The sequence below is a fragment of the Mandrillus leucophaeus genome, unplaced genomic scaffold (genome assembly GCF_000951045.1).
Source record: "Mandrillus leucophaeus isolate KB7577 unplaced genomic scaffold, Mleu.le_1.0 Scaffold21, whole genome shotgun sequence".
Lineage (NCBI taxonomy): Eukaryota > Metazoa > Chordata > Mammalia > Primates > Cercopithecidae > Mandrillus > Mandrillus leucophaeus.
In genome coordinates, this window is record NW_012102143.1 from 2,093,919 (window position 1) to 2,115,090 (window position 21,172).

The 21,172-nt window shown below is 39.9% G+C and overlaps 2 protein-coding genes across 2 annotated transcripts in view; one reads left to right on the forward strand and one right to left on the reverse strand.

Moving 5' to 3' along the window:
• Window positions 1-7,118, reverse strand: part of USP40 (ubiquitin specific peptidase 40) — a 92,799-nt gene extending 85,681 nt beyond the window's left edge. Inside the window, exons 1-4 of the mRNA XM_011980256.1 lie at window positions 6,961-7,118; window positions 5,624-5,841; window positions 2,963-3,030; window positions 1,625-1,738 (exon numbers count right to left, since the gene is read on the reverse strand). Coding sequence (XP_011835646.1) covers window positions 1,625-1,738; window positions 2,963-3,030; window positions 5,624-5,822 — 381 coding nt within the window. The 5' untranslated portion in view covers window positions 5,823-5,841; window positions 6,961-7,118. The remainder of the gene's footprint in view (window positions 1-1,624; window positions 1,739-2,962; window positions 3,031-5,623; window positions 5,842-6,960) is intronic.
• Window positions 7,119-14,451: 7,333 nt separating this feature from the next.
• LOC105539862 (UDP-glucuronosyltransferase 1-7-like) overlaps window positions 14,452-21,172 on the forward strand; it is a 14,517-nt gene continuing 7,796 nt past the window's right edge. Inside the window, 3 exon segments of the mRNA XM_011980329.1 lie at window positions 14,452-14,623; window positions 14,626-14,696; window positions 14,698-15,303. Of these exon segments, the coding sequence (XP_011835719.1) occupies window positions 14,452-14,623; window positions 14,626-14,696; window positions 14,698-15,303 (849 nt within the window).

The following is a 21,172-nucleotide window of genomic DNA, read 5'->3' on the forward strand; positions in this document are numbered from 1 at the left end:
TTCCTAAACAATCCTACACTTGGCAAAGGTACCACAGAGACCTTCTCCTACCACTGCAGGTCCAGTACTAGAGGGTTTTCTGTAAGACCTTATTTAGAAAACAAACAAACAAACAAAAATTCACAGCATTAAGAAGTATGAAACCAGCAACTTAGTAAAGCTCATTATCAAAAACAAAGAAAAATCTATCAACTAATGACTAGATTTAAAAAAAGAAACAAAAACCATGCGGCATATCTATCCAATAGACTCTCATTTGGCAATAAAAGGGAATGAAGTATCGACACATACCACAACATGAATGAACCCTGAGAACAGTACCTTAAGTGAAAGAAGACAGTTACGAGACCACCTATTGCATCATTCCATTTCTATGAAATGTCCAGAATAGGCAAATCCATAGAGACAGAAAGGAGGTCGGGGTTGCCAGTGGCTGAGTTGAGGGAGATGGAAAGTTACTGCTAATGAGTATGGAGTTTCTTTTTGGGGTGGTAAAAATTTTCTAAAATTGATTTTAGTGATGGTTGAACAACTCTGTGAATATGCTAAAAAAAAAAAAACCCCTTTAAATAGAGTGAATTTTGTGGCATGTAAATTATATCTCAATATAGCGTTTTTTTTTTAAAGGGATTAACCCCAAGTACCAGCCCTACACCAGAAATTTAACATACTTGTTTAGGGAATGTATTATTGCCCCATTTTGCTTCAAAGTCCATGCCTTACCTCCTTAATCACATAGTATCACCTAGTTAAGGAGTGTTCCTGGTTAGAAGACCCCCCTGCAGAGTTTACCGTTAAAGTCAATATAACACTATTCCAATTGTTTGCTCTTTAAATTCTATGATAGTTGCCTGTACCTGTCATTGCAGGAATACATCCATCTATTCCATATAAAAATGGTAGATTGGGATTTGTTTGGATTTGTATAGCTAACAGCTCATCAATATTTGCAACAAGCACCTTTACTCATTGCTGACAAGTGTGTAGTGTTTGTATACAGTAGAATTCCTTTTAGAACCCAAACAGGAAAGTGAGAGAAAGCCCACATATACAACAAGATTCATAAAGAAAATGGAGAAGGTCAGGAGAAAGTCAGGACAGGAAGAATAAAAAGACCCGCCAAGAACCATTTCACTTTTTTGACTGAAGCAAACATTCAAATCAGAATATATGTGGATTCAAACAAAGCACACAACAAACACAGAATTTTTAAAAATTTACTTACAATGTAATTGATCCATTACATCCAGTTGGTCAAAGACTAAAAACCTGATCAACAGTTTTCTATATAAATGGTAGGTAATCTCCATGTAATAGGTGTTGTATCTCAACCAGACTACATAAAGACTCTTAGGGTAGAAACTGTAAAAATCAGCTCTTGTACTTCTCCCTGTTTTTCTAATCTTCTCCCCAGCCCCAAATCATAGCTATTCATAAAATACTGTATACAGCAAGTGTCTAAAAATATATATTTCTGGCCTATAATTTTTTAATGTGAGAAGGAAACATTCAAACAGTATGTTGAGACCCTATGACAAAATTAAAGGAAGTTGGATAACATTAAACCAGCCTTATTCTTTCCTCTACTGCTGGTAACTCTTCCTTAGAGAGCTGACCCTCATACCTCATTGCTGGTCCACCCAAAGCTGTCAGTGAGGTCTGTTGTGGATGCAGCTTCCTGGTCTAAGAGCAGAAGCTGGGCAAACAAGCGCTGTAACTGTAAAGGGATGATTCGAACCTGAATGAGAAACAAACACATTTCTAAATGAATTCTTTAAGTGTTGATTGAGGCTTTCGAAAACAACTGCATACTAGCTTTTTTATATCTCCCAGTTCATTCAGAAGAAAGTTTACAAATATCCTATTATAAGGAAAAACTATGATTCAGTTCTTCTGTGAAAATTCTAATTTAATCCAAAATATAATAGTTATTTGGAGTTTTCTACCTTGATATGGTTCAGATAAACATTAAAACTCAAATAGGTCCTAATAAACCACTCAATTGATTACAGATTGACAGTAGTTTGAATCTCTTCTAATAGTCCAATATTTCTTTAAAATATCTCTGATACACATAATTTCCCCCTCTGTAGAAATTTTCCAGGCACAATACTGTATCTCACTCTGGAGTTCTCAGCACACCCTGCCTCACTTTCTCCTGGCTCCAAGTGAGTTCCTACCTTACTTGATGTGGTGAGGGCTGGTGCAGACTGAGCAATGTTGCTTGGACTCTGGTCTATAGGCCAGACTTTATTGAAAGGAGAATAAGTATTTAGAAATTGTAATGGCAATTTGACATTCCCATGGCATTTTTATCATATACTACAAAAGTGCTAATCTGCAATAGATTGGGAATAAAAAGAAATACACAAAAACAGGTCCTCTGCCATACAGGTCGTCTGAGAAGCACTGGGCTAGATCATGAAAGACTCCTAAGAAGTACAAATTCGGGCCTGAACATGGTAAGAAACTTTTGAATTATGTTTAAGCAGGGAGGAACGTGATTAGATCCGCACTTTAATATCAACACAGTAACAAACAAAATAATAAATTAACTCATTACTCAATTTATTTCCAGAGTACCAAATGAAAAGAATACCAGTCTCTATTTTTTGGGGGGGGGGGGGGGGTGGGTATTGTTGCAAAAAAAGTGCTTTAAATAGATTTCTGGGGGAAGCTAATGTGGATGTTCTGCAAATATTTCCTTCACCAGAAGAAAGAATAAGCATAGTAAAGAGTGCTACATGTTTATAAAGCAGTAGCAGTATTGTACATGGAAAAGTGATTATTTCTCAGAAGTAAAATTCCACTACCCACAGGGTATAGGCCAAATCACTTTCGGAAAAGATCATATTTGATAATTAATAAAATTATTGTTTTGTGAATAAGTCACTTAATTCCTTCTTTTAAAAAAATGTCCTGAATACTCTAAAACACCCCCAGTAAATCATAGATGTAATACCTTTGCATCAGGTTTATCCTTATCTTCAAATAAACCAAGCTCCTCCGGGCCAAGAGAAAAGAGAGCTTCTATACAAAAAGGTAGAATCAGAGATGCAAATGACATTATTTCATTTCAAAAAATTGTTTTAGAAAGCCAAGACCACCTTTAAGTAAAATCAAGTAGATTCAGAAATACGACTGTGGCAATATTTATACCTTTACTCTATACACTTTACTTTCTTGTAACATTTTTAACCAGTGACTCTAAGAAAATAAAGTGGCATGCTAAGGCTTCAGCATTTCCTAATTCTAGGAAAGGAAAATAATCTTTATGCATAAAACTAAAAACAGTAACATCAGAAATCTTTCATGGTTTCCCACTGTCTATGGCATCAGGTACCAAAAGCCAAAAGGAATCTTAGGAAATACAGTAGTGTTGCGTTTTTCCTGCCACATGTAAGGCTAACAACCACCCTTTTGTGGGAAGGATCCCCTTTTACTCTGAGATGCCCTTTTTTTTTTTTTTTTTGGTGTGAAAATGTCTTTTCCGTATTGAAGGTAATAACAGATGACAGTGGTCTTAGCTGGAAAAAGAAGAAGTTGGCAACCCCATGTGCTTAAATTTCAGAATTTCTTTATCACCCAGCATCTAGGTGATGTGCCACCCAACGGGGCATATTTGAATCTTTTGAGAAGTCTGTATCCAAGCCCAGGCAGGAACTCTTACTACGGAACTCTGATATACTCCAGGGATACAAGGAATGGAATAAATGTGTCTCCTATTGAAAAACTACTGCTGCCCTAGTGCTTACTGTTAATGAATGTTATATTCTTTCTAAGTGCTGGGACTGGGCAAAAATGAACTACAAATCTACAAGTTAAAGCATAAAACCATACAAGAACTTTTATGATAATCTCCCAGTACTCTCAGCTACACTGTAATGGAGTACGATGGAACCCAATCTAGCCCTATTATTCAAAATACTATTCCAAAATTTTTCTTCCCCAGTTCTCTGACAGTCCTTATCCTTTCCAAATTATACCTCCCTGTCAATCAGCATCAGGATTCTGGCTAAGCTATAAAAGCAGTGCACATTGTGCACTAAGATGTCAAATCATGTGCTTAATCCCCTTCGCTAGAGAGGAAGCTGGCCTGTGACTCTCAGTACTATTCTTGCCTAATGGTACTCTCCGTGACCCGCCCTACACTTGACCATTTTCCTCAGTCCCTTTGAGGCTACGTTTCTACTTCAAGTTGTCCTTTAACTTCAACTATATTAAAACCTGGAAAAGTGTTATCCCTATTAGGAATCTACTTATTAGTGCTGGAAATTTCTAGTGGTGGAATTACTGATTGCATCAGGGAGATATTTTTATGGAGGGGATTGAGTCAAGGCTAAGAGGTACCACTTAAATCCCACATGCAATCCAATCCATTAAATTGCTCCTGGGAAGGTAACAGCGGTAAATATTTACTAAATATCTGGAGGCTGGAAGTCTTTCTAAGCTTAGAAGCAACAGAAGAACCACAAAGATTTGATAAATGTGGTGGTAGTACGGAAGAGGAACATGGCAAACCAGATACAGGATGAGTCAGGCTGTCTGTCCTCCTAATATGGAGACACTGTGGAAAGCTGAGCTACAAAGCCATGTAGTGCTGGGGACCCCAATCAGGGCCAGGTGAAGGCAAAGTAATGTTCACCCTGAGCCCATGGGAACACAGCTCCTAGGACCCTTGTGGAGGAAGCTGGTTTGCAGAGATGGGATATGGGAGAAATAAAGAGAGAGAAACAGGGGCAAGAAATCAAGGGTCCAATAAGGTCAGGCTAGCTTCTTGCAGTTGATTTCTGAGATCCCCTATATTCTTATAATAATCCCCCTTTCAAATTTAGCTAATTTGAGTTGTGGGTCTGTTTCTTGGATACAATCCCTTACCTAAAATCTCTGGGTCTTTGGAATTCAGCATTTCCAGAGTTTATAAAGATAATATGAAAAAAGTGTTTTTTATATATATACATATATATATGTATATATACATATATAAAATGTTACATTCCCAGCAGGGTCTGGGACAGTTTCCATTAATCAAACAGATTAATATTCCTGTAACGAATGTATGAATATTCACCCACATGAGATAACTAAAAACTGTAAATAGCCTCACACCAGGTCTGGTTCTGAAGCCAAACAAGTTCAGGTGAGATCAGATAAGGGTGTAAGCTTTCCAGATTTCAGAAATGTGTACGTATGAACGACTGTGGACCCATATAAATAGTATGATACCCTTCCCCACTCCAAAAGGTAGATATAATTGTTTGGATAACTCTGGCTTAACTGTTTGCTATTCTGGAGAAATTTTAAAACTCAAACAGTGTGACAATAATGAAGACTGATACTTATGACAATTGTCTTTATGTTGTACTTCAAATTATAGGAATTAAAAAGAAATATATTGCTTTTTTATTTTTTTACTAAACATTATTGTAATTACCCAGGATATATTTAAGTTTCACATTTCTCTGCAGAGGGAATTACCAATTTATATCTTACATTTGCAACAATAAACACATACTGTAGAATATACCTTTAAGATAACTGGTCCATTTGTGATTTTGCATAATTAATTACATGTAAAGAAGATGGTACATATTGCTAGTCAAACGTACGTAACATAGCATACCTCTGAATTCAGGTGTGAAATGAAGAGTCTGAAGAAGGGAATTGAGGTAACAGGTTCCACCCTGATTTCTGATTCCGCTTAAATTGGTGAATTCTCTAGGAGCAGGAGGCTCCAAAGCTTTAGTCTTTAATTTCTTCCCTTTTCCATACTGATTATTAGACACAGTGGAATACTCCTCTTCAAATAGGTCCCCAAACATTGTGAAACTAAATACCACCCTTAAAAAAAAGTGACATATAAATGCTTTTATTTTTAAAATAAATTTTCCCCAAATCCCCCCACCTTACACTTGGGAGTTGATTCTGTTGTTTCTTAGAACACAGGACTACTGTTTCTATGTACAGTAGTTGGGTTTTGGAGGCAGCAAGATCTAGGCTTTTTTCATCCCTGTCAGGATCCTAAGTACCTGTGTGACCCTGGATATGTTAATCTGTTTTCTTAAGTGTAAAATGGGATACCATCTGTCTCCTCAGGTCATTTAAACTGTCAAATGACATAACGAAAGAAGGGCACTTAGTGTACAGGGTTTGGCCCAAAATAAGTAATAGCTGTTTTTAAAAAGGCACGTTCACATCACTAATTTTTTTAAAAAAGAAAACCTGTCACCACAACTAATCCACTGCTGGGATGGCAAAGTCAACCCTAGATTCTTAGACTCACTCACTAATATCTCTGCTTGTCACACTCTTCAGTACTATATACCATATTATGACATTTAAATTAAACGGATCAAGTTAACATTTTTTTAGAGCAGTTTAGTACATAGTCCCGAAGCTGTTGGGCCGGAAGAAGTTCACTGGCGGGGGAGGGGGAAAGGAGGGCGAAGGGCGGGGAAGACTGCAATTAAAATTATCGAGCCTAAAGGCCTTCCAATATGTACCCACTAATCCCATCGTTAGGCCTGGGGGCCTAGGTGACTTCCCCAAGGTTTGACATCGGGTGTGGCGGAGGGTCACTTGGAGATGAGAAACGTCAAGCGCCTAGCATAGTTGCCAAGAGACAGGAAGCGCTGAAATGCAATTATTTTTCTTTTCCTCAGAAGAAAACTATAAAAAACACAACTCGAGAGTCTGGCCTCGAGCTCGCTGTCTGCATTCCTGAATTCCCAACTCCTACGGCCGGCCGAGGCCGGGGCCTTCCAAGCCACCACAGGCCCAGGGGCGCGAAAAGGCAGAGGTCCCCGTGGCCCGAGACCACTGTCCCAACTCCAGGAGAGCGCCGCGTCCTCAGGCAGGCCTGGGCCGCCTCTCGCCTCGCCCTCCTCAGGCTGTGCCACCAACACTGTCCCTACGCTTCCCACGTCCCTCCCTGGATCCCCGGCCGCCAGCCGCACTTACTGCCTAAAGCCCAGACCCCCGCCCTGGCCAAAACGCGAAGCGAACGAACCCGCCCCAACTGGGCGCCGCCATGTTGGCGAGGGCGGGTCTCCAGAAAGTGATTTATGGATCGTGGACTATGCTTCCCAGGATGCCACGCTGGAGCGCCGGCCCCTCGCGCGGGGCCTTATGGGAAATGTAACTCCTCTGCTCCTAGAGTTTGGGAACTGGAACGGGAGCGGGAAAGGTGAGCTCGCTTACAAGTCGGCTGGTGAGTTCGCGGGTCCACTCGAGCAGGGGAGCACTCATTCGTTCACATTTTTAAGATTATTAAAAATTAACCCTTTAGATCAAGGCATCATAAGGAACTTTAAGGCTCATTACATACGGTTTTCTAGGGAAAGGGGTGTTAACACTATGGAAGAGAATCTCAACAGGGAGAATATCGTGAAAGCCCGGAAGGATTACACCATTGAAGAGGCCCATGTTGTTACAGAAAAACTGTGAAAGCCATCAAGCCCCAAACAATACAGTAGTGCTGAAGAAAACTGTGTCTCGATGTTGTGTGTGAGTTCACAGGGTTTACAACAGAGCCTATCAAGGAAGTCATGGAAGAGATTGTGGATATGGCACAAAAAAAAAAAAAAAGGCATAAAGTGTTTGAAGATCTAGATCTTGGAGAAATTCAAGAGTTAATAGAGACCACATCTGAGGAATTAACAGAAGATGATTTGATGGAGATGAGTGCTTTTGAATCAGTACCAGACAATGAGGAAGAAGATATAGAAGAAGCACTGTCAGAAAATGAATTGACATTAGACAGTCTTGCAGAAGGATTCTGATAATTTAAGACTGCTTTTGACTTCTTTTACAACTTGGACCCTTCTATGATATGGGCATTGAAAGTAAAGCAAATAGTAGAAGAAGGATTAGTACTGTATGCAAGCATTTTTATTTATTTATTTATTTTTATTTTTTTGAGATGGAGTCTTGCACTGTCGCCTGGGCTGGAGCACAGTGGCACGATCTCGACTTACTGCAACCTCTGCCTCCCAGGTTCAAGCGATTCTCCTGCCTCAGCCTCCTAAGTAGCTGGGATTACAGGCACCCGCCACCAGGCCCAGCTAACTTTTTGTAGTTTTAGTAGAGATGGGGTTTCGCTATGTTGACCAGGCTGGTCTCAAACACCTGACCTCATGATCCACCCGCCTCAACTTCCCAAAGTGCTGGGATTACAGGCGTGAGCCACTGCGCCCAGCTCAAGCATTTTTGAAGAATTGAAAAAGCAAAACTATCAGACAATAATTATGATGTGTTTCCATAAAGTTAAACGGAGTGTGCCTGTCTCTCCTGCTTCCCCTTCCACCTCCTCCACCAATTCCCCCTCTGCCACTCCTGAAATAGCAAGACCAACCCCCCCATCCCACCCCTCCTCAACAGCCCAGTCAATGGGAGGCAGTGAGCATAGTGACCTTTATGGTGATGCACTTTCACTTAATGGATAGTAAAGATCTTTTCTCTTCCTTATGACTTTTAACATTTTCTTTTCTCTAGTAGACTTTATTGTAAGAAAAATACAACATATAGTACATATATTACACAATATTTATTAATTGACTGTTTATGTTATTGGCAAGGCTTCCAGCAAACAGTAGGCTACTAGTACTTATGTTTTAGGGGAGTCAAAAGTTCTGTGCTCATTTTTGACTGCACGAAGTTGGTGCCCCTAATTCTCGCTTTATTCAAGGGTCAGCTGTAGTAGCAATGAACAATTGAAAATTGGAAATGCCACTTAAAATAGAATAAAAAATATGAAATACTTAGAGCTAAATCTGACAAAAGATGTGAAAGACTGTACACTAAAAACTACAAAACTTCAATGAGTGACCTAAGTAAACAGACATGTTCATGAATTGGAAAACTCAAAATTTTTAAGCTGTCAGTTCTCCCAGTTCATCTATAAATTCAATATAATCCCAACCAAATCCCAGCAGGCTTTTTTTTGTGCAAATTGGCAAACTGATTCTAAAATTCTTACGGAAATGTAAAGGATCTACAATAGCAAAAACAACAATGGAAAACAAGAAAAAATAGTGGACACTGACTCATTTCAAGACCTCCTACAAAGGGTAGTAATCAAATATTTCATAAATATGTCAATGGAACAGAATGAAAAGTCCAGAAATAGATACACAGTTGTATGAATAAGTTTTTACAAAGGTGCAAAGGCAATTCAGTGGAGAGAACAGTCTTTTCAGCAATTGAATATCCATACCCAAGAAAGCAAGAAAAAATATTACATCTGTGGTCTTCTTTCCAAAAACCTATAACCCCAGTCTATGATGAAAACATTAGACAAACTCAAACTGAGGAACGTTCTACAGAAACACTGACCAGAACTTCTCAAAACTGTCAAAGTCATCAAAAACAAGGGAAGTCTAAGAAACTGTCACAGGCTAAAGGAGGTGAAGGAGACATATGATTAAATGATTAAATGTCATGTGGTATCCTGGATGGGATCCCAGAAATGGAAAAGGACATTAGGTAAAAATTAATGACATCTGCAGAGAACATAGACTTTAGTTCATCGTAATGTATCAAATGTTGGTTAATGAGTTGTGATAAATATGCTACAGTAACATTTAACAATAGGAGAAACTGGTACAGGATATATGGGGATTTTCTGTGCTATTTGTTGCAAACTTGCTGTAAATCTAAATTTATTCCAAAATAAAAAGTTGGATGGAAAAAAAGAGAGTCCACAGACTCGGAAGAAATATTTGCAGCGCATGTATGTGATAAAGGAGAAATATCCAAAATGTATAAAGAACGTTTAAAATTCAATGAAGAGAAAATGAAAATAAACCAATTTTTTTTTTATGTGCAAAGATTTGAACAGACATTTACCAAATAAGGTATACAGATGGGAAACAGGCACATGTAAAGACACTCAACATCATTAGTGATTAGAGAAATCAAATTAAAACCACAGTTTAATTTACACACCCATTAGAATGGCTGAGAGGAAAAAGACTGACAATACCAAATGATACAGTTTAGGTATTTGTCCCTTCCAGATCTCATGATGAAATTTAATCCCCGGTGTTGGAGGTCAGACTTAGTGGGAGGTGTTTGGGTCATGGGGGTGAATCCTGCTTTAATGTCTTGGTGCGTTCCTCTTGATAATGCATGAGTTCTCCCTCTGTTACTTTCAGTAAGAGCTGATTGTTTAAAAGAGCCTGGCACCTCCCTCCTTTTTCTCTTGCTTCTCTCTCACCGTGTGATCGGCACCTTCTGCCTTCACCTTCTGCCATGAGTGGAAGTAGCCCAAGTCTCTCACCAGATGCAGATGCTAGTGCCATGTGTCTTGTACAACCTCTAGGACCATGAGTCAAGGAACATGCTTTCTTTGTAGATTACCTAGCCTCAGATATTCCTTTATAGCAACACAAACAAAGACACCAGGTACTGGTGAGTGTGAAGAGATCCTGGCAGAAGGCAAGGAGGAACAAGTAACATGTTATGTGGATGACAGCAGGAAAAGAAGGAGAGCATGTTCAGGGAAACTCCTGTTTTAAAACCATCAGAACTTGTGAGACTTACTGTCAAGACAACAGCATGAGAAAGACCTGCCCCCATGATTCAATTACCTCCCACCAGGATCCTCCCATAACTTGTGGGAATTGTGGGAGTTATAATTCAAGATGAGATTTGGGCAGGGACGCAGCCAAACCATCTGATTCCACCCTGACCCCTCCCAAATCTCATGTCCTCACATTTCAAAACCAAGCATGCCGTCACAACAGTCCTGCAAAGTCTCAGCATTAACTCAAAAGTCCACAGTTCAAAGTCTCATCTGAGACAAGGCAAGTTTCTTCCACCTATGGGCCTGTAAAGTCAAAAGCAAGTTAATGACTTCCTAGGTACAATGAGGGTACGAATATTGGGTAAATACAGCCATTTCAACTTGGAGAAATTGGCCAAAATAATGGGACTACATACCCCATGCAAGTCCGAAATCCAATGGGGCAGTCGAATCTTAAAACTCCAAAATGATCTCCTTTGAATCCATGTCTCACATCCAGGTTATGCTGTTGCAATGGGTTCCCATGGTCTTGGGCAGCTCTGCCCCTGTGGCTTTGTAGGGTACAGCCTCCCTCCAGGCTGCTTTTACAGACTGGCATTGAGTGTCTGTGGCTTTTCCAGGTGCATGGTGCAAACTACTAGTGGACTTAACATTCTGGGTGGAGGGATGGTAGCCCTTTTCTCACAGTTTCAATAGGCAATCCTCCAGTCGTTACTCTTTGTGGGGGCTTCAAACTCACATTTCCCTTCTGTACTGTCCTAGCAGAGGTTCTCTGTGAGGGTCCTTCCCCTGCAGGAAACTTCATCCTGGACATCCAGGCATATCCATACAGCCTCTAAAATCTAGGCGGAGGTTACCAAACCTCAATTCTTGACTTCTGTGCACCCACAGACTCAACCCCCCATGGAAGTTGCCAAGGCTTGGCACTCACACCTTCTGAAGCCATGGCATGAACTGTACTTTGGCTCCTTTTAGACACAGCTGAAACAGTTGGGATGCAAGGCACTGAGTCCCTAGGCTGCACACAGCAGGGGGCCCTGAGCCTGGCACATGAAACCATTGTTTCCTCCTAGGCCTCCAGGCCTATAGTGGGAGGAACTGCCATGAAGACCTCTGACATGCCCTGGAGACATTTTCCCCATGGTTTTGGAGATTAACATTCAGCTCCTCATTACTTATGGAAATTTCTGCAGCCAGCTTGAATATCTCCTTAGAAAATGGGATTTTCTTTTCTATCACATAGTCAGACTGCAAGTTTTCCAAACTTTTATGCTCTGTTTCCCTTTTAAAACTGAATGCCTTTAGCAGCACCTATGTCACCTCTTCAGTTCTTTGCTGCTTAGAAATTTCTCACACCAGATACCCTAAATCATTTCTCTAAGGTTCAAGTTACATGAATCCCTAAGTCAGGGGCAAAATGCTGCCAGTCTCTTTGCTAAAACATAACAAGAGTCACCTTTCCTCCGGTTCCCAACAAGTTCCTCATCTCCATCTGAAACCACCTCCAACTGGACTTTATTGTCCATATTGCTATCAGCATTTTGGGCAAAGCTATTCAACAAATCTCTAGGGAGTTGCAAACTTTCCCACATTTTTCTGTCTTCTTCTGAGCCCTCCAAACTGTTCCCATCTCTGTCTGTTACCCAGTTCCAAAGTCACTTCCACATTTTCAGGTATCTTTTCAGTAGCAACCCACTCTACTGGTACCAATTTACTGTGTTAGTCTGTTTTCATGCTGCTGATAAAGACATGCCTGAGACTGGGGAATTTACAAAAGAAAGAGGTTTAATTGACTTAGAGTTCCACATGGCTGGGGAGACCTCATAATCATGGCAGAAGGCAAGGAGGAGCAAGTCACATCTTACATGGATGGCAGCAGGCAAAGAAAGAGAGCTTGTGCAGAAAAACTTTTATTTTTAAAACCACCAGATCTCGTGAGACTTACTCACCATCGTGAGAACAGCATGGGAAAGATCCACCCCCATGATTCAATTACCTCCCTCCAGGTTCCTCCCATGACATGTGGGAATTGTGGGAGTTCCAATTCAAGATGAGATTTGGGTGGGGACACAGCCAAACCATATCATTATTGAATTTGATTTGCTAAAATATTGTTTTAAATTTTTGTATCTAAGGTCATGAGGGTCTGTAGTTTTTCTGTCTTGTCACATCTTTATCTGGTTTTGGTATTGTGGTAATGTTGGTCTCACAGAATGAATTAGGACATTTCACATGCTTCTGTTTTCTGGACTAGATTGTGAGAAATTGGTATTATTTCTTCCTTCAGTGTTTGGCAGAATTTGTCAGTGAAGTCATCTGAACTGTACCTTTTTGTTTGTGGGAACATTTGAATTCAAAATTCAATTTGAATTTAAAAGGTACAGATTATGTCATTTGTGTTATTAATTTATTTTTGTGTAAAGTCTGACAGCTTGTGTCTTCTAAGAAATTTGTCCATTTCATCTAAATTGTAGATTTTATTGGCATGAATTTGTTCATATTCTCTTATCATTTTAATACCTGTAGAATCTATGGTGATACTACCTCTCCCATTCCGGGTATTGGTAATTTATATCTTCTGTCTTTTTTTTTCTAATCAGCCTGGCTAGAAATTTGTTAGGTTAATTGGTCTGCCCAAAAAGTCATCTTTGGTGTCATTGGTTTTCTCCATTGTTTTTCTATTTTCTATTTCATTAATTTCTACACTGAAGTAAGCCTCCAGGGAAGGTAGATCACTCACTGTCATGTTTGTTTTTCAAGGACAGTCATCTGCCAGTGCCCCAGTCACCAAGGGACAGGTGACTAAGCAATGTCTAGTACCCATTAACGCATCCTGGAGGGAGCCATCTTGTGCTCCTACAAGGATTATGCCCTGGGGTTGGCTGCAGATTCCCTCACTAAGTGTTTCTCAGGGTGTTGCCTGACACGCTGGGCTAATTCATGGAAATCTGCATGATGTAATTCAGCCCAATGCAACAAGAATTCCGTCAACTTCCTCTGTGCCAGGTATAGCGTGGGTGCTGTGGAAGAAGGATGAAAATAGGAAGAAGACATAACCTCTGTCTTCAGGGGGTTTTCAGGATACTGTGGGTGACCAATACATATTCCTGAAAGAAGGCACCAGACTGATGGGATAAGCCCACAGCAGAGGGATAAGCCTACAGATCTGTTCAGAACGAGGAAGCAGAGTGGGCTGAGAGAGGCAGCTCAGCAGAGTGCTTACGAAAGGATAGGGCCACGACTCCCCACTGCAGGCAGTATATCTGAGGAAAGCCATTTACAATAGGTGATGGTCACATTCCGTCAAATCTCTGGAAGGGTTCATGGAGGTGAGGTTGTCAATCTTATTTCAGCCTTTCAAAGGCCTCTCAGGGTTTGGAAATGGAAGCAACAATGCCTGTGCATTGCAGAGGCGCAGGTGAGCCCCCATTTCCTGCCAGTTAGGAAGTTAGTGCTGAGGGCCTTACTGTCTTTTCTTGGCACATGAGATACCAGTTCCTTTCTGGGCATAGAGCTTTTTGTTGTCTGAGGATAACATCCAAATTTTGCTTTGAAACACATTTCAAAAATATGAACTTTATTCAAATTTACTTTCCTTTTTATCTTTCTGAATTGTTAAAGTCCAAAAGCATTGCTGAATAATTCTGTGTCTAAACACCCATTGCAACACAGGGCATGATCTATCCCCAAGGCAAAGAACATAAGGTACGCTTGTCTGGAAAACGTACACATAGGTATCTCAGCAAATGCTACTCATGTGTTATTATGAGTAATTCATTGGCAGTGATTGTGACTTTTTTTTTTTTTTAATGAACGAAAAACTACATGCCCTCTACTGCGGTCAGGTTTTGTGCCTTTACTTCTCCCACCTACTGTATCATAGCAGCTTAGAATCCCAGCTGCTCACTCTGAGCTGAAGTTCTCTGATGGCTTTTGCAGGGTGGAATAGCCTCCTTCCCCTATCTGTGTGTCTACTGCTGACCTGTGGCTTTGCCAAGGCAGGGAAGCTGCTGGTAGTGCCCATGGATGGGAGCCACTGGTTCACCATGCGGTCAGTGGTGGAGAAACTCATTCTCAGGGGGCATGAGGTGGTCGTAGTCATGCCAGAGGTGAGTTGGCAACTGAGAAGATCACTGAATTGCACAGTGAAGACTTAGTCTACCTTGCACACCCTCGAGGATCTGGACCGGGAGTTCATGGCTTTTGCCAATGCTCAATGGGAAGCAGAAGTACGAAGCTTATTTTCTCTATTAATGAGTTCATCTAAATGTTTGGAATTTAGTTTTTCACATTACAGGAGTTTGTTTAATGACCAAAAATTAGTAGAATACTTAAAGGAGAGTTCTTTTGATGCGGTGTTTCTGGATCCTTTTGATCTGTGTGGCTTAATTGTTGCCAAATATTTCTCCCTCCCCTCTGTGGTCTTCACCAGAGGAATATTTTGTCATTATCTTGAAGAAGGTACACAGTGCCCTGCTTCTCTTTCCTACAGCCCTAGATATGTCTCAGGGTTTTCATATGCCATGACTTTTAAGGAGAGAGTATGGAACCACATCTTCTACTTAGGGGAACATTTATTTTGCCCGCATTTTTTCAAAAATGCCTTAAAAATAGCCTCTGAAATTCTCCAAACACCTGTCACGGAATATGATCTCTACAGCCACACATCAATTTGGTTGTTGCGAACGGACTTTGTTTTGGACCATCCCAAACCCGTGATGCCCAACATGGTCTTCATTGGTGGTATCAACTGCCATCAGGGAAAGCCAGTGCCTAAGGTAAGTCATTGCTCCTTTAGCACATTAAAAGTATTCTGGCTTCGAATATTTAAAAAGATTCCTTACTGAACTGGGATTCGACATCTGTGTTTGTTACATCTAAAATTTCTTTCCTGTGTAAAAAATTATTTTGTGCCATCCATATGCTTGTTGGTTAGCAACTTTGATATAACGGCCTCGTTAATATGTATGTATATACAATTGGTTAATTGTTTATAATTTCCACTGCATTTTTTTTTTTTTTTTTTGAAACAGGGTATTACTATGGTGCCCTGGCAAGACTCAAACTTCTGGGCTCGAGTGATCCTCCTATCTAAGCCTTCCAAGCAATTATGACTTTTTTAGTATTTTTGGAAAAATATTTAAAAGCACAATAAGAAATGAAAATTTCATTTTTAGCTAATCCTGCACTACCTGCTGCAGTAAAATGTTCTTTGCAGTTTTGTATGCATCTGTTTCCATTTGTTGAAATTATATATAAGCATATATGTAAATATTTACACTTATTTTATGAAAATGAAATCAACTCTCAGGCTGTACATGTTCTTCTTTACTAAGCATTTTTACTTGCCAATAAACCAGAGACATCTTTACAGATTTGACATGTTATTTTATTTTATATTTTAATATTTATTTATTTATTTATTTATTTATTTATTTTTATTATACTTTAAGTTCTAGGGTACATGTGCACAACGTACAGGTTTGTTACATATGTATACATGTGCCATGTTGGTGTGCCTGTCTCTTATACACATCTAGATGTGTATAAGAGACAGGGTCAGCACCCATCAACTCGTCATTTACATCAGGTATAATTCCCAATGCCATCCCTTCCCCTCCCCCCTTCCCACAATAGGCCCAGGTTATTTTAATAATTGCATAAAAGTCTTTACTTTGGATCCAACACAGGCACAAGCTTTCCCAGGTGTTTTTCTGCTAAAGATTTGGCTAACATCTTCAAAACAGCAATAATAAGCCACCATGATATCTTTCTTTGACCCTGAAGAAAGTATAAAGCAGAATGTGTTTAGCCACCCAAAACAGTGTTACCATGACGTTTGGTCTCGTCCTGTCTGCTTTTTATTTGACTGGATCACTTTCATCTCCTGGTAGCCATTTCTTTGATTGTGCTGTCTTCAGGGTCTTACTGGTAAAGCTGTGTTTCATCTCCGCTTACAATTCTTTGAAGAGATGCTTCAAGGTCTTGATCCCTCTTGTTTATAATTTCCTGTGAAGGGTCTGTTCTTGTCCGCAGCTGATCTGGCTGCAACGGTTTTGGCACCCATCAAGTGGAAAATTTGTTCAACTGAAATTTTTGTCAGAATTGTGTAAACTGTCCTGATTGAGATATCTATTGTGTTGGCTATTGTTTCTGCTGTTAATTGTCAGTCCTCTTCAGTTAGAGCATGAGCAAGATTAATTGTTTCCTTGCCAATTGATGTGTGGATGGTCTGCTGGTGTGGGCTTCATCTTCACCATCATCTTGTCCCTTCTCAAAAGGAATTACTCATTTGTAAACTGCTAATTTTTTGGAACATTTTCCCCATTAACTTTTTGTAAAGCATCAGTGATTTCACCATTTTTCCCTCAGGCCTCAGCATAAATTTTAGGCTATTGCTTCAATTGTAGCAGAATTCATGTTGTTCTGATGGAGACATCTTTCCAACTGATGTCTTATCCTTCTTAGTGCCTCAAACTAGATCCTACTCAGACAGGTTTTAACAACTTAGTGTAAGTTTGTTTTGGTGCAAAGAAATTTGAAATCCATGCATAAGTTTTCATAATATGCATTTTCATTAATTGTGTGATGATCCCTCATCTATTACTTCTATAGGGATGGACCATGCATTTTTGTTTATCGTTCTAGCTTCTTACAGGGTTCAGTATACTTTGTAACACAATTGTGTCTCTCACAGATTGGCAGATATTTGGTAAAGGATTGACTTTTCAGCCAACTCATGGGAAAGTGAAATAATGTAAAAAACAGGAAGACTACAGTTTTAGGCCTTTCAAGTGAGGCATGGCTTTCAGCTCTTGGCAAGAACAGGTGAGGAGATGCAACTTGTAGGACTCTAAGAGGCTAGGCTTTTCGAAGTACTCCTCTCCCCTTCACCCTCCTTCAGTTACAGCACCAAGCACCACCCAGGTGTTGCCTGCAGCCTCACCCTCTACCCTCTGCCACTTCCTGAACCCACACTGAGTTCCTTGTGGCTCATAGGGTCATCCAGAGGGCTGTAAAGATACAGAAAGATATATGTGATTTTATGTCACCTATCATATAAAGATATATTTATAAAATAGGAAACATATTAACCATTTATCATTTTATATATTTATGGTTTTATGTGTCTAAAATATATTGTTTTATGTATGTATTTAAGGGTAAGTATGTATAAGAGGTTTTAGAGATGTGGAAAATTACATATTTATGTATATCTTTACAAATTTAAGAATAAAGGAAGGAAAATTCTCAAAGAGGAATTCAGATATCCAAGAGTGCCCTTTGACAAAGAGCCTTGGATACAACATACCTACAAAAGTGAATTGTCATTGAAAGACCTGTGGACACTGGATTTCTCTTTCCTTATTTTAGAAGAACAGGCTGTGTCTTGGAAAAGCATACAGTTTTTTGTATCTTGCTGGACAACAGGAGTAGTAGTCTAAAGTGTCTGATGAGAAGGAAGCATCACTTGATGGTGGAGTGTACATCTGTGCCCGTGTATGTGCACGTGTGTTTGTGTGTGTGCATGCACATGTGTCTGCATGCAGTGTCTCAGATCCTACATAGGGGATTTTCCTGAAGGCCTCCAGTAGCGAAAACTCATTGAGTCTATCCAGGGGAATTACATCCAATGCTGTAATTAAATACTTTAACGAAGATGGCAGATCATCATTCAAGAAAGTATCAAGATAGTTTTAATTAAAAAAAAAAAAAAAAAAAAAAGAAATCACTCCCAGGGTTTTTTAAGTTTTTGGTGAGTTCCAGAAGAATTAATGATGAGGTCCAGTAGGAAGGAATTCAGGATTACTCTGTACCATGCAGGGTGAGTGTAGCTCTGAAGAACTGGGGGTGGGAAGTGACTTCATAGCAAGCAAAGATCTGGGCTTCCCCCATTGCTCTAAGATCTAGTTCCATTCCGAGATTCAAATTCAGAGTAAGCTGTTAGTGGGCAAGCCCAAGGCCTCCCACCAAGATTATTCAATTCAATTTCTTTTTTTTTTAATCAAAATTTTCAAACATATGGCAAGGAGAGACTGTGGTGTAATGAACAACTATATATCCATCTTTGTGTTACATAATTTTCAATATTTTATTATACTGATTCATGTATCTGCTCTTTTGTTTCTTTTCTTAAAAAAACCTTCTGGCTATAATGTTTTAATGGAATGCTGTACATATCATTCTATCCCCAAATACTTCACTAAATATGAAAAATAAGGAAAGTTTGTTACATAGCCACAATATCATCATTCCTCACAGAATCAATAACTCTTTAATATTGTCTCACTCCTAATCCATAATGAAATTTCCCCTAATTGTCTCAAAAATGTCTTTTACATGCAGATCAGTAGAATGGAGTTGAGAATCCAGAAATAAACCCATACATCCTTGGCCAATTAGTTTTTACTGTGGTGCCGAGACTGTTGAAATGGGAAAGAATAATCTCCTCAACAGAGGTCGCTGCGACAGCTGCATATCCACATGCAAGATAATGAAGTTGCATCGTTATATGCAAAAACTAACTTGAAATGGATCAAATAACTAAATATGAAAGCTAGAAGTGTAATAGTTTAGAAGGTAACATTTGGGCAAATATTTATGACCTGGGTTTCTGAGATGTGACACCAAAAGTATCAGAAACACCAACAAAAACATCACAGACCTATTTGACATCAAAATAAAAAACTTTTGTGCATCAAGGGACACTATCACGAGAGTGAAAAGACAACCTACATGACTTCCCTCACTAAGGTGTACAAACAAACATCTACATGCTTGATGTGGAGGCTCCTGGGAGGCGATCACAATCCTCAACGACCTGAAATCCCAAAATCTGGAATGTTAAGATCCTGAAAGATCAAGGTCCCACGAATATAATTCCAGAAAAAATAACTTTAAAAATTATTTAAAAGATATCTGTTTACATTTTAAATGGGAATTTATTTGAAAAACATATGAAAACAGGACAGAACACTTCATAGGCCACTTTACACCATAAAATCGGTAATAATAACACAGGTATCTTTGCAAGCATAAACCCTCAGGTGTACTAATGACTGTCACATAGCATAGGTATATCAGTTGTGATCAGATGATTCATAGAGTAATAGGTCAAGAAAATGATAAGCGTATATCATTGTGATTGGTAATTGTGTGCACTCAGCTTTACAGCTTTGATCATCTGACATACCTTGAAAAATGAATAGAGACTTTTCATGAGGTCAGTCAAAAATCTCTATGGGTCACCACCATATATACAGTTACTCAGAGTGCCCAAGTCTTGAGAAATTTTTTTGTTTGTTCGTTTTTTTGAGATGGAGTCTCAATTTGAAATGCAACAAACGAAATGTCAAATCACAGTTCAGTAAGCAATCTTTTTCTAATTTCCAAAGCCAGATTATTCTTAATGTGCTAAAGGAGAGATAACTTACGATAGGCAATGGCTTTCCCTGTGGGCCCCCACCAGCTATCACGGTCCCCATCATCTTGCCTTCCCTGGCTCACAGGCTTTATTTTATGCCACTCTTCATCCCTCCTCTGTGCAGCTCCCCTGTTCCTTTTCCCTCCTTCTTCCTTTTCTCTATTTCCTTCCCCACCAATTTCTTTCCCTCTGTCGCTTCCTCAGCGTGGTCCCTGTTCCAGAGGTATAGGATGATATGGTTTGGCTGTTTCCCCACCCAAATCTCATCTCGACTTCTAGCTCCCATAATTCCCACGTGTTGTAGGAGGGACCCAGTGGGAGATAATTGAATCATGGGGGCAGTTTTCCCCATACTGTTCTCGTGGTAATGAATTCATCTCATGAGATCTGATGATTTTATGAGGGGTTTCCCCTTTTGCTTACCTCTCATTCTCTCTCCTGCCTGCTGCCACGTAGACATGCATTTCGCCTTCCGCCTTGATTGTTAGGCCTCCCCAGCCATGTGGAACTGTGAGTCCATTAAACCTCTTTAAAAAAAATAATTTATCCAGTGTCGTAACTCTTTATCAGCAGTGTGAAAACAGAGTAATACAGTAAATTGATACCAGTAGAGTAGGGTGCTGCTGTAAAGATACCTGAAAGTGTGGAAGCAACTTTGGTACTGGATAACAGGCAGAGGTTGGAAGAGTTTGGAGGGCTCAGAAGAAAACAGGAAAATGTGGGAAAGTTGGGAACTTTCTAGACACTTGTTGAATGACTTTTACCAAAATGCTGATAATGATACGGACAATGGGATGAGGAACTTCTTGTGACCTGGAGCAAAGGTGACTCTTGTTATGTTTTAGCAAAAAGATTGGCAGCATTTTGCCCCTGCCCCAGAGATCAGTGGAACTTTGAACTTGAGGGAGATGACTTAAGGTATCTGGTAGAAGAAATTTCCATTTTTTTTTTTTTTAGACAGAGTCTTGCTCTGTCCCCCAGGCTGGAGTGCAGTGGCACAATCTCAGCTCACTGCAAGCTCCGCCTCCCAGGTTCACGCCATTCTCCTGCCTTAGCCTCCTGAGTAGCTGGGACTACATGTGCCTGACACCACGCCCAGCTAATTTTTTTTTGTGTGTGTATTTTTAGTAGAGACGGGGTTTCACTGTGTTAGCCAGGATGGTCTCGATCTCCTGACCTCGTGATCTGCCCGCCTTGGCCTCCCAAAGTGCTGGGATTACAGG